This window comes from Plecotus auritus, assembly GCF_963455305.1.
Source record: "Plecotus auritus genome assembly, chromosome: 2".
Classification (NCBI taxonomy): Eukaryota; Metazoa; Chordata; class Mammalia; order Chiroptera; family Vespertilionidae; genus Plecotus; species Plecotus auritus.
The window spans coordinates 17,900,743-17,914,659 of NC_137771.1; the positions used below are offsets into that span (position 1 = coordinate 17,900,743).

Genomic DNA, 13,917 nt, shown 5'->3' on the forward strand with positions numbered 1-13,917 from the left:
AGAGACTAGACTTCTCTCGCTCTCTCCTGGAGCACTTGCTGTGAAGGAAGCCAGCTGTCACTTGAGAACACTCAAGCTGCCCCGTGCAGAGGCACACAGTGAGGAACTGAGGCCTCCTGTTACCAGCCACAGGCAAGAGGCTGAAATCAGGTCCCCCCTCTAAGAAAACCTTCAGATGAATTTAGCTCCAGCCAATGTTTTGATTTCATTCTAAGAGACCCTAATTCAGAACTACCTAGCTAAGTCACTTGCAAGTTTCTGACTTACAGAAACTATGAGATGACAAATGTTTATTATTTTAAGGTATTGAGCAGTTGGGGATAATTTGTTATACAATAGATAACTGATATAGGTGTACCTTGGAGATATTATGGGTTCGGTTCCAGACCACCATAATAAAGCAAATATTGCAATAAAGCAAGACTAGTGGAGGAAAACAATGATTTTCTTTGTTTTCCTCTAAGCCTACATTATGTCTTATGCTGTACTGATATTTAAGGCATCATTATTTTTATCACCTTAAGTCTTGGCCATTGTCATCAGAAGCCACATCTTCCACATGCACCTGGTCACACTCCTGTTAAAAGACAAAACCATACACTATTTCAGTCCGGCCAGTAGAAATGCTAGTACTGACATGACATATTGTAAAAACACCACAAACAATGGTGGAATGATGAAATACCTTATGGCCTCTCTTGGAGGATCACTCTCACCCCCCTTGCTGTCCATCTTCTTTTAAGGCCTCATTCATAGAGCATAGTCTTCATGAAACCTTAACCAATCCAACCCTCACTTATGCTCTTATCTCAATAGTTCATTTTTCCAACAGCTCCTAGGAGTGAGCACAAACTCCCTTACGTTGTCCGGTGTGTCCATGTTCTATACTAGACTGAAAGTTTTATGACACTGTAGGCCTCTTACAACACAACCCCTATCTTCTCTCTCTTTTGTACTCCTCTGGTCTAGTCCAGTGACCTTATGCAGCATGTACCCAATAAATTCTTGCAGAAGAAACAGATGTTGGTAGAGTGTAGTATCACAACTGAAAGTGACTGAAACAGAAATTTATAAATTCAAACCTGGTACACAGAAGAGTTCGTCTAAGTCAACTCCTCCTCATGTTATAAAACTGAGGTAAAATGATTTACCCAAGTGAGTGGTAGAAAGAAACTAGAAAGAGCCTTCTAATTCAGACCCAAGGTTCTTTGTACCAAACCCACATTAGTACTGACATAAAATGCCACCCACTGCCTAACTCTAACAGATTTACTCCTCTGACATCACCTAGGGCGGTACTGTAATGTCCACCTGCATCAGAATCCTCTGGGGAAGTTTTTAAAAAATGCATATTCTTGGGTCCACCCCAGAACTACTTGAATAGAATCTCTGGGAGTGAAGTCCTAGAATCTTCATTTTTAACAAGGTCCCCAGATGATTCTTATGCCCCCTAAAGTTGAGAACCACTGACCTCAGGGGCAGGAACACATTCAGGTCAAATTCTTCACAGAACTTTCAGTCCTGAGTGAGGACTATGTCTAGAAAATCATTACAAATACAATTTGGCAATAATTACTGGCAGATAATAGGTTTTCAACAAATGTTTGCTGAATAACTCTGATGTTCTAACTTATCAACATGTGAAGTTGAGGAAAGATTAAAGCATCGTGGAGCTTAGACTAAAGTATTAGAGTTAGAGCCTTATTAATTTAATTTGTTGGAGAATTGTCTGTTAAGTAGAACTGGATTATATTTTAAAAGGAATAGAATTATTTCATGTTTATAAAATGCTATCTTATTTTACTTTAAAATTTTCACTATTTTTAAAACTAGGTGATACATTTGGTATACAGTTCAAAATTCAAAAGGATATTAAGTGACAAATCTGCTCCTTCCTACTTCCGTGTCCCAGCAATGCATCCTCCTCCCCAGATAGAACAACTGTTACTAGTTTCTTGTGTAGACTAACTGCTTCACTGAGGCCCAAAAGTGGGAAGATAACTTTCCTAACTTGGGACTCACACGCCGGTCTTCTGACTCCCAGTTCTGTGTTTTTTCCACTAAATCATGTTTGCCTCAAAGGCTACTAAAATGTCAAAGCCAAAAAATTCACCAAGAAGCTCTCAGTGTTTCTTGGTTTTCCTTGCACTTAACTATACAGTGACTCTGGATGTCCAGGCTAACCCATGGAAAATCAGCATGTATAAAATAAAATGAATTACAGCAGTTACTTGTAGATCTGACAAGTCTAGAGATTCTTTTAAGAAGGTAAAATTGAAGAATAGTCAAATATACTTAAGACCACAAATAATCGCCTGGCCGGTGTGGCTCAGTGGTTGAATGTCGACCTATGAACCAGTATGCCAGGGTTCAATTCCCGGTCAGGGCACATAGTTGTAGACTTGATCCCCCAGTAGGAAGTGAGTGGGAGGTGGCTGATCAATGATTTTCTCTCATCATTGATGTTTCTATCTCTCCCTTCCTCTCTGAAGTCAATACAAATATATATTAAAAAAAGCACACAAAAAAAATCAAACCCACCTCATATATTATTTAATATACATGAATAAATTGAAATTTTGGTATCAGTGTTTTGCCTAATGGGTTGGCAAAACAAAGCTAGATCACTTCCAGAAAAACAATCAAATTTTTGAGCCAATAAAATTGAGGGCCAGAACCAAGATTGTGATGACTTAGCCAAGCCACTATTTCTACAAGACTATATAGATCTAAATAACCAGCTGGCCTCTCCATACCCACCTTAACCACATATCCTCTAACTAAATAAGCATTAAATAGTTACTGAACAAAATGTTTCATTAAAGTACAGAAACAATTTAAAATGCTTACCTCCAAGTCATTGAAAAATAGGTGTGTATCAGCCACTTCAAAAATCATTTCTTCCATAGTTAAACCTGAGCCAATCACTACTGTTGGGTCCTGGAATACAATAAGAGAAAAATTGCTTGACTTGGTACTCACAGCACTGGTTCTGATCCTTAAAATATTTAAAAATTATTTGGGTCAAGGCCAAAACAACACAGATCCACAATAGTGCTTCTAACGATTACTGATGCAATTTCATTCAGTTATAAGAATCTGGAATTGTGAAAAGTTAAAAAATTTCAGGACTTTAGTTTCTGGAAGACCAAACCCACTTAAAAACAACAACCTTGCCCTGGCCAGTGTGGCTCAGTTGGTTGGGCGTCGTCCCATGCACCATAAGGTTGATGGTTTGATTCCTGGTCAGGGCAAATGCCCAGTTGGCAAGCTCAATGCCCTGTAGGGGACGTGCTGGAGGTAGCCAATCTATGTGTTGCTCTAGATGTTTCTCTCTCCCATCTCTCTCTAAAACTCAATAAAAATATTAAAAAAAAACACAACACCTGAATTTTTTGGGGGGGAAAATTCTGTTTCAGGAGAAACTCTATTACTAAAATATTAATATTGTAACGCCCATTATCTTCCCTACACGCACACACAGAGTATAATACCAGAAATCAGCTATCTGACAATCTCAGCAACCAGGAAATAAGTAAACAAAGGCTAAGAGTCATAATAGTTGCAGGAAAAGCAATACACTTAGCTTACACTCATCCTCACCCCCATTGCACTTAGTTTTAAAAATGAACAACCAGGCCTTCATTTAGAGGCTGCATGCTCTTATTTATTTATTTATTTACTTTATAAACAGACTAGTTATTTAGCATAGGAGCTTGCCAGTCTATATACCGAAAGCCTGTGGAAATTATTCCTAACACAAACATTTGTGACGATAAGGAATATATGGGAACAGTAAGAGAGCAAAGGAGGCAGATATTTTTATAAAATGTATTCATAATACAGAAAAATAGGTGCCTGAAGGTAGTTTAGTGTAGAAATATATAGGCAATAGCTCAAAAACAGTTCATCCCTCTATTAAAACTGATGTTAGATTAATGACAAAACAAGTTAAATTCTGCTTGGTATATTTAATTTTAGAAGGTATGTAATCTCTTTTAGAAAGATACTTTATATTTTATCTGTAATTTGAACCAGGTAAATGAACTGTACAGTTTAGGTTGTTAAAAGTGACTTAAGGGATAATAGATTGGTCTTTGGAATATATAATCCTGAGACTCAACTCTGTTTTGAACATCATTCCCATACTTCATTTATACAAAATACCACTCTCAAAGAACTTTAGCTTTCACCATTTACCTCAGGTCTAGTGTCTAGCTTTATCATCAACTCCTCCTGACCATGTAGCCTGCCTGGTAAAAGCTACTAGGTGAAATTTAACATGGAAAGGCCAAGAGGGTAAGGTGGAGGTAGCAGAGAAAGTGATTTTGGTTACCTGCTCTTGTAGCAGAAAAGGGACGGTTACAACAAAGGAAGAAAGACACAAATTACCTTTCCATACTTCTGGGCATAGGATCCAGTGAGAAGGGAATGAAAGATGATGATGGTTTCATCCAAGTCCCACAGAAATACCCGCTGAGGGAGGAAAATATGAAAAATAATGAGTGAACATCTTTTCTAATCACAATGGGATAAAGCAAGAAATTAATGTGAAACTGGAAAATTCACAAATACGTGAAAATTAAACAACACAATTTTAAATAACCAAGGATGGAAGAAGAAATCCCAAGTAAAATTAGAAAATACCTTGAGATGAATGAAAATAAAAACACAACAACAAAAAAATTTGTAGTATGCAGCAAAAGCAGTGCTAAGAAGGAGATTTACAGCTGTAAATGCATAACTTAAAAAAGATCTCAATTAATAACCTAACTGTACAATTTAAAAATCTAGAAAAATCCAGCAGAAGGAAGGAAATAATAAAAGTTAGAATGGAAATAAATAAAGCATAGAATAGAAAAATAATTAAAGAAAATCAACAAAACTAAAAGTCGGTTCTTTAAAAACATCTATAAGCCCTAGCTGGTTTGGCTCAGCAGATAGAGTGTCAGTTTGTGGACTGAAGAGTCCCAGGTTCGATTCCAATCAAGGGCACATGCCCAGGTTGCGGGCTCGATCCCTAGTGGGGGACATGCAGGAGGCAGCCAATCAATGATTCCCTCTCATTATTGATGTTTCTCTCTCCCTCCCTCTCTGAAATCAATAAAAATATATTGTAAAAAAAAAAAAAAATACCTAGCCCTAACCAGTCTGGCTCAGTGGATAGAGCGTCGGCCTGCGGACTGAAGGGTCCCAGGTTCAGTTCCGGTTAAGGGCATGTACCTTGGTTGCGGGCACATCCCCAGTAGGGAGTGTGCAGGAGGCAACTAATCGATGTTTCTCTCTCATCGATGTTTCTCTCTATCCCTCTCCCTTCCTCTCTGTAAAAAAATCAATAAAATATATTTTTTTAAAAATCTATAAAATTGACAACTTTTAGCTAGACTAAGAAAAAGAAAACTCAAATGACTAAAATCAGAAATGAACATTCTTACTAATTTTAGACTTTAGAAATATAAAGGATTATAAGAGAACACTATGAACAGCTGTACACCAACAAATAACCTAGATGAAATGAACAAATTTCTAAAAAAACACAAAGTGCCAAATGACTCAGGAAAAAATAGAAACTCTGAATAGAACTTTAACTGGTAAAGCGGTTGGATCAATAATCAAAAACATCCCAGGAAGAAAAGCCTAGGACAAGATGGCTAGCCTGGTAAATTCTACCAAACATTTAAAGAAGTCTCAAGCTATTCCAAAAAGTCGAAGAGGGGACATTTCTTAACTCACTCTATGAAGCCAGCATTACCCTAATACCTCAAGAGAGTAAAAAGAATGGGAGGAAATATTTGTATATCATCTATAATAATAAAAGCGTAATATGCTAATTAGAATGGATGTCCTTCCGGACGTCATTCCGTCTTTCCGTCCTTCTGGTTGAAGCCAGGGCTGCGAGGGAAACCTGGGTCCTGGGTGCCAGCAGCCAGGTGAAGGAAGGACTACTCTTGCACAAATTTCGTGCATTGGGCCTCTAGTATATCTGATAAAGGATTAATATCTAGAATATATAAAAAATTCCTAAAACTCAATAAAAAACAAATTTAAAAATTAATTAAAAACTCAGTTTAAAATGGATAAGGACCCTGGCTGGGTAGCTCAGTTGGTTGGAGTGTCATCAAATACAGAAAAAAGGTTGTGGATTTGATTCCTGGTCAGGGTGCCTACGGGAGGCAACTAATCGAGGTTTTTCATTTTCTCTCCTCTCTCTAAAATCAATGAATAGCCTGGCTGGCATGGCTCTATGGTTGAACATCGACCTATGAACCAGGAGGTCAGGATTCAATTCCCGGTCAGGGCACATTCCTGGGTTGCGGGCTCGATCCCTTGTATGGGATATCCAGAAGGCAGCTGATCAATGATTCTCTCTCATCAATGATGTTTTTATCTCTCTCCCTCTCTTCCTCTCTGAAATCAATAAATATATATGAAAAATAAATAAATGAAATCAATGAACATATCCTCAGGAATAATTAAAAAAAAAAGGGCAAGGAATTTGAATAGACATTTCTTTAAAGAAAATAAACAAATGGCTAATAAACACATGAAAAGATGTTCAACATTAGTCATTAAGGAAATGCAAATCAAAACCATAATGAGATAACACTTCACATCTATTAGGATGCCTATTGTCAAAAATATGGGTGAGGATGTAGAGAAACTGAATCCTCATGCACGCTGATGGGAATGTTAGATGGTATAGCCACTATGGAAAACATTTTGGTGGTTCCTCAAAAAGTTGAACATAGAATTACCATATGATCCAGCAATTCTACTACTAGGTTTACCCAAAATCACTGAAAAGAGGTACTCAAAGAGATACTTGTATAGCATTGTTCACAGCAGCACTATTTAGCAGCTCAAAGGTGAAAGAACCCCAGGTGTCCATCAATGGGATGAATAAACAAAATGCTGTATATACATAATACTACAATGAAATATTATTCAGCCATAAAAAGGAACTAAGTTCTTATGCTTGCTACAAAATGGATGGACCTTGAAAAAAAGTCTGGCATAAAAGGATAGATATTGTATTATTCTATTTTTATGAGATATCTAAAACAGGCAAATTCAAAGAGACAGGAAGTAGAACAGAGGTTACTAGGGGCTAGTAGAGAGAGAATAGGGAGTTACTGCTTAATGGGTACAAAGTTTTTGTGTAGGATTGTGGAAATAAATAGTGGCAACAATTAAATAAGTTTGTGAAAATATTTAATGCCACTGAATCACACTTAGAAATAGTAAATACTATGTTAGGTATATTTTACCACAATTTTCAAAAATGAGTTCTCTCTCTGTTTTTCCCGATAACTATATTAGGACTTTAGATTTTCTTTTTTTCTTTCCCCAAGAATAAAGGAGAAAGAGAAGCTCCAAATACAGCTTCAATTTACTTATGTCTTCAGAACACCTATCAATGGACTCATTTTTAAATATAGCTTTTCCCCTTATTAAATAATTTTATTATAGAAAAACTGAAAATCAAAACTTCACTCTTATTAGTAGTTTGTATGACTTTCTAGTCTTTTTTTTAATTTTTTTATTTTTTTATTTTTTTAAATATATTTTATTGATATTTCACAGAGAGGAAGGGAGAGGGATAGAGAGTCAGAAACATCGATGAGAGAGAAACATCGATCAGCTGCCTCCTGCACACCCCCCACTGGGGATGTGCCCGCAACCAAGGTACATGCCCTTGACCGGAATCGAACCCGGGACCTTTCAGTCCGCAGGCTGACGCTCTATCCACGGAGCCAAACCGGTTTCGGCCTTTCTAGTCTTTTTATAATAATGAAGCCAAATGTATCCCCATAGTAAACTTTTATAGTGTTTAACCACAGAGTAAATAAATGTAAATCTCATTAATAAAGTCATCAGATTTGGTTACATGCTTCCCAGAAACTTTGTCTAAAGCACTCTAGTCTTCTCATTTTACTTTGAGAATTTTGAAAGGCAAACAGTACGACATTACTTGTGACACCCTCTGCTTTCTGAAGATAATGTGCTGTTCTTTCTGTTCTCCTCTGGAATACAGAGAATAGTTGGTTCTTTCCCTTAAAGAGTTACCTGGTTACTTAAATTCACAAAAGCTTTTTGGATGCTTTTGGTAAAAGCATCTGAAGTAATATGGAAAGTTATGGGCATAGACAAATGTGTTTTTACATTTCTCTTGTCACTTGGCCAACTCAGTTTCTCTTGCCCAGGAATTAAAGGGTACACAACATAGAACCATATTATTCCATGAGTTTCAGAACTATATATTTAATAAACTAAAGAAATGAAGAAAAAAATAAAGTAGGTAACTCAAAGGAGTTTCTTCCCATACTTCCAATTCACTGTCCTGGGAAGAGCTAGCGTCAGCCTTCCTCTTGCCCCGGTTCTTTCCAGTCATGTTTTTTCTGGACTGGTCATCAGCATCTTTACTTGGTGTAGTCTGGGACAAAGATGGGCTTGTAGAAGGGTCTCCTGAAAAGGAAAAATAAGACATCTATTGCTCATAGTCACAGAGCGGGAAGAGGGTCAGCAGTTTTTTGTCCTTAAGAATCATACTGCAGAGATAAAGCATGAAAAACCAAACTTTAAGTAATTTGGGAATGCAGAACTGGGCACTGAACATCAATAGCTCTTAACCTCACAGAGTTATAACTAGAATTTATACACCTGCATCCCAATGAAAGAACACATCTATAAAGTTTTTTTATATAAAAAAGAAAAAATAGAATCTGAATCTGATCAAGCTTCAAGATCAGAGCTTCTCAACTTGGCACAATTAACATTTTGGGCCAGATTAATTTTTGTTGTGAGTGTGCTGTCTTGTGCATTGTAGGATGTCTGGTTAAGCAGCATCCTTGGCCTCTACACTCTAGCTGCCAGCAGCACCTCACATAGTGTGACAACCAAAAATGTTTTTATACATTGCCAAATGTCAAAGGGAGAGGAGGAAGGCACATAGCTCAATATTGCCTCTAGTTGAAGAAGACTGCTTTAGATCAATTTACTAATGTACAATAACATACACAAGGCAGCAGGACATGTTAAACTACCCTATCCTATATAATAAAGAGATAATATGCAAATTGACTGTCACACCCTTGCACAAGATGGCCGGCAGGGGAGGGCAGTTAGGGGCAACCAGGCCAGCAGGGGAGGGCAGTTGGGGGCAACCAGGCCTGCAGGGGAGGGAGGGCAGTTGGGGGGGAACCAGGCCTGCAGGGGAGGGCAGTTAGGGGCGACCAGGCTGGCAGGGGAGGGCAGTTAGGGGTGACCAGGCCAGCAGGGGAGGGCAATTAGGGGTGACCGGGCTGGCAGAGGAGGGCAGTTGGGGGGGACTGTGCCTGCAGGGGAGGGCAGTTAGGGGCGACCGGGCCGGCAGGGGAGGGCAGTTAGGGGTGACCGGGCTGGCAGGGGAGGGCAGTTAGGGGCGACTGGGCCGGCAGGGGAGGGCAGTTGGGGGCAATTGGGCCAGCAGGGGAGCAGTTAGGTGTCGATCAGGCTGGCATGGGAGTGGTTAAGGGGTGATCAGGCTGGCAGGCAGAAGCAGTTAGGGGCAATCAGGCAGGCAAGCGGTTGGGAGCCAGCAGTCTCGGATTATGAGAGGAATGTCCAACAGTTGGACATTCCCTGAGGGGTCCCAGATTGGAAAGGGTGCAGGCTGGGCTGAGGGACACCCCCCCCCCCCAGTGTACAAATTTCATGCACCGGGCCTCTAGTAAGAATATAATCAACACAGTTCAGGGAAATGCTATGAAATAAGCAATAGTTTCTTGAACAAATAAAGTACAATGGGGAATAAAAAAATAAAATAAAAAAAAGAGATGGACGCCCTGGCGGGTGTGGCTCAGTGGATAGAGCATCGGCCTGTGGACTGAAGGGTCCCGGGTTCGATTCCGGTCAAGGGCACATGCTGGGGTTGTGGCTCGATCCCCAGTGTGCGCGTGCAGGAGGCAGCCGATCAGTGAATCATCACTGATGTTTCTCTCCCTCTCCCTTCCTCTCTGAAATCAATAAAAATATATTAAAAAAAGAAGAGATGGAGGAATTTATAGATTAAAAGAGACAAAATATGTATCTTCCAATCACAATGTATGGATCTTACTTGGATCCTAATTTAAACAAATTGTAAAAAGAAAAACAAAATAATATTTATGAAAAAAACGGGAAGAATACCTCTTGGTACTTGATGATATTAAGAAATTATTGTTGAATTATTTTAGATGGGATAATGAAATTGTGGTCATGTTGAGCATTTATCTTTTAGAATGATGTCTAGAATTTGAAGAGGGAATTGGATGAAGTATAGCTGAAAAAAAGTTTGCCTATGAGCTGTTATTGTTGAAGATGGATGTTGGATACATAAGGGTTCTCTACTCTGACGTCTGTCTATTTGAAATTCTCCATTATTCAAAAGTTAAAATTGTTATGAAGAACGAAGAGATTTAGAGAAACGAAATCAAAACTAAAGTATCATTACATGTAATTATTTCAGTTACATAATTTTGAAACGACCATCTGTATGTCCATTACTTAGAAGACTGGTAAAGGCACACGGAAAACTGCTTTTTTAAAATAGTAGAGCACTATTTTTAAAAAAATGCATGAGAGCTAATAACAATAAACAGTCCTTCCTCAAGTGATATATGACAGCAAACTTTAAATGAGTGAAATACAGAGGAAGACAACTATCACTATCATCAAATTTTCATGAAAAATAGTGATGAATAAAAAGTATGGCCCAGCCAGTGTGGCTCAGTGGTTGAGAGTCAACCTATGAACCAAGAGATGGTTTAATTCCTGCTCAGACACATGTCCGGGTTGCAGGCTCAATCCCCGGTAGAGGGTGTGTAGGAGGCAGCCAATCAATGATTCTCTCTCATCACTGATGTTTCTCTACTTCTCTGAAATCAATAAAAATATATATATATTTTAAAGTGTGTGTATATGTTTATTGAATGTGTCAGGGTTTGTTTGTTTTTAACCTGGACATCATAATCCAGTGAAACATTTCAAAGCTAAATGCACAGACCTAAATTTGTAGGTAAAATTTCATGTTTCTTTAGCTTTTCTTAGAATCTTAAAGGGATCCATGACACAGAAAAAAGTTGAGAACTACTGCTCTGAAGCTGAGCAGAAGTCCAAACTATTCAGACTAAAACTGGAATCCTCCAACTTTTATAAAATGTGCCATGATTCTGAAGTTCCCTGTGACAATCGTGTTAGAGCTATAGAAGGGGGGTGGGATGAAGTAGGAGTCATAAATGCAGTCTTTTCATTCTTGGTACTTTTCTGTTTACAGCATCAGGTATTACATTCAGCCTGCCAATAACTTGTTACAGTCTGGCTTCAATGTTCATATACTCCTGAGAGGGAAAGCCAATAGCATGGTAACAGTAACTTAGACCAGAACAAAATAATCTTCACCATCGCCTACTGAAGTGCCCTTAAGCCAAAGTTTTTAGAGCTGTGGTGCTTACCGGAGGAAAGTCTCTGTGCTGCAGGCGCAGGTACCATGACACTAGGCTTCTCCGTCTGGTATGTGGTTGCTGCTAATGTGGTACTCTCAGCATCATTGTTAGTTTGGCCTGTGACTCCAAAGCTGGAGCTGGGGTAGCAGGCCTGGTACTGACTCTGACCAAGGATAGTATAGGTGGGATAGTCCTGTAGATCAAAGTGATTAAGGGAGAAAAATAAGACTTTTAGGATAAAGCAAAACATTAATTTCAACAAAAAAGATTTCATGCCCTTCTTATTCATAATTATTTTCCTTAAACATTAATTTGGCTTCTTATTATATCTTCAGCTTAAAGAAATGATTTTCAAAATGCATTCTGTTGGAAACCTACGAGTCAAGAGGAGATACCTCATGGCTGTCTGGAATGGAGGAAGGCTGAGAGGGAAAGGTCCCATGCACTCTACACATAATGTCCCTTTTTCTAAATGTAACAGCTCTCTATCTCTCTCTCTTTTTTCTTCCTATTTTATGTATTGGATTTCTAGATAAATATCTGCATAGAATTCTTGAAGAAAGATCTACTCTTTAAAAAGTTTATAAACTGCCTGGTTGGTGTGAACCAGGAGGTCACAGTTCGATTCCCCGTCAGGGCACATGCCCAGGTTTCAGGCTCCATCCCTAGTGTAGGACATGCAGGAGGCAGCCAGTCAATGATTTTCTCTCATCACTGATATTTCTATCTCTCTCTCCCTTTTTCTCTGAAATCAATTAAAAAAAAAATTTATGAACCACTGCACTAGATGGTAGTGCTTCTAAGGACAGAAGACCTTAAACAAAAAAGATCACAAATCCTACATTAAAGTTTCCCAGTTTAAAAACTTTCTTTCTAAAATAATCAATGTTTCTTTAGAATATTCAAAGGGAACTTTTGGTGGTGTCACGAGCACATACATGTCAAAACTTATCAAACTGTACAATTTAAATCTGTAAAGTTTATTATATGTCAATTATACCTTAATAAAGCTGTTAAAAATGGGTATGATGTACAGCTCAAAAACAAAGCTTAATAAATTCCATCTATACTGAAGTTAATGACAAACAGAAAGACGCTAACTGATCAGACCAATTATTTGTAAAGAATATGTAAGTATCTACCCTAAGTGAAGGGGAGGGGATTTGCATGGATGGGAAAATGGATTATTATAGAGAGTAAGTCATACTAGCTGTACTCAAGGGAGTTAAAAATTTAACAGGAGCTAAGAAAAAAACATTTCCTACAAATAAGCAATAAATTATATGTCAAATGAGTGAAACACAGAGGAAGACAAGTATCACAGAAGACTGTGGTTAGAGTGTTTACTGAGATAAGTAGGCAGAGGGAATAAATACAAGAATAGGCTCTGAAAAGATTTTATTAAGGAGCCAGAGATGTTCAGTCTGGTTGAAAGGATCTCTTTAGACTTGAATGACTGGTTAAGGAATATGACTTGGATTGTTTAGACAATGGTGATTCGCTTAGCAGGAAATGGAGATTATCCAATTCAAACTAACAAGTAAACACACAGAAAGATAATGAGCAGGTGAGTTTAGGATAAAAAGTGACATTTAGAGAAAAGTAATCAGATGTTGTTTAGAAAATGGACAAACACGGCAAAAAATGAGAGATGAAAAGTTAAATACAGTAATTCAGGATTAAGGGGCTGGAGGACAAAACGTGGGAAATGATAGCAAAAGTGAAAAAGAAAGAATTCCAGAAAAAGCTGGATTAGGGATAAGTGAGGAAAAAATATTGTTGACTGGTCTAGGCCTAGGTTTATTAAAAAATGGTCTCATTAACAAGAATTGAGAAGTCCTAGAGAAAAGTGGTCTTACTGTTGGAGAACAGGTGACAGAAAAAAGGGAAGAATGAAAGTTTGTTTTTAGATATGGTGAACTTAAGGAAATAGCAAGACATTAAAAAAAAAAAGTCCACTAATAAGCAGAAAGCCTGTAGATACCATAAGGTTATGACTAGAATCTTTATTTCAGAGGTAGTAAATGGATATTGTGAAAGTGGTTAAACATTCCTGGGGATGGAAAACTAAATACAGATTTTTTTTTGTCCCTGATACAAAAAAAGCTAAGAAAGGAAGAGAGATAGATGTACCCTGAAGTGTGCCAGGTACTTCTTATCCCTAATAGGAGGAATTCAATAAATATTTGAGGATTAAAAGATGAACAAATGCAGGAACAAACATAAAAAAATGAACCATAATAGTAGTATGTTAAATGCAGCCAGAAACAAAGATCTATGGATACAATGGTTAATAATATTAATTGCTGCAGAGAAACAACAAATAAAATCATAAACAATAAAGGCACTGAAGACATTACCAGTGATCCAAGATAAAATGTTAATAGAACAATGATACAAATCAGACCACAGTCCTGGCCAGTTTTTCTCAGTGGATAGAGCATCGGCCTGTGGA

General features: G+C 38.0%; 1 protein-coding gene across 3 annotated transcripts in view; it reads right to left on the reverse strand.

Moving 5' to 3' along the window:
* The window catches only part of EYA3 (EYA transcriptional coactivator and phosphatase 3), a 102,382-nt gene that overhangs the window by 18,006 nt on the left and 70,459 nt on the right, over positions 1-13,917 (reverse strand). For all 3 annotated transcript variants that reach the window (XM_080657843.1, XM_080657842.1, XM_080657844.1), the window contains 5 exons: positions 11,472-11,655; positions 8,327-8,466; positions 4,393-4,476; positions 2,851-2,940; positions 519-577 (listed from right to left, as the gene is read on the reverse strand). In XM_080657843.1, coding sequence (XP_080513969.1) covers positions 519-577; positions 2,851-2,940; positions 4,393-4,476; positions 8,327-8,466; positions 11,472-11,655 — 557 coding nt within the window. The remainder of the gene's footprint in view (positions 1-518; positions 578-2,850; positions 2,941-4,392; positions 4,477-8,326; positions 8,467-11,471; positions 11,656-13,917) is intronic.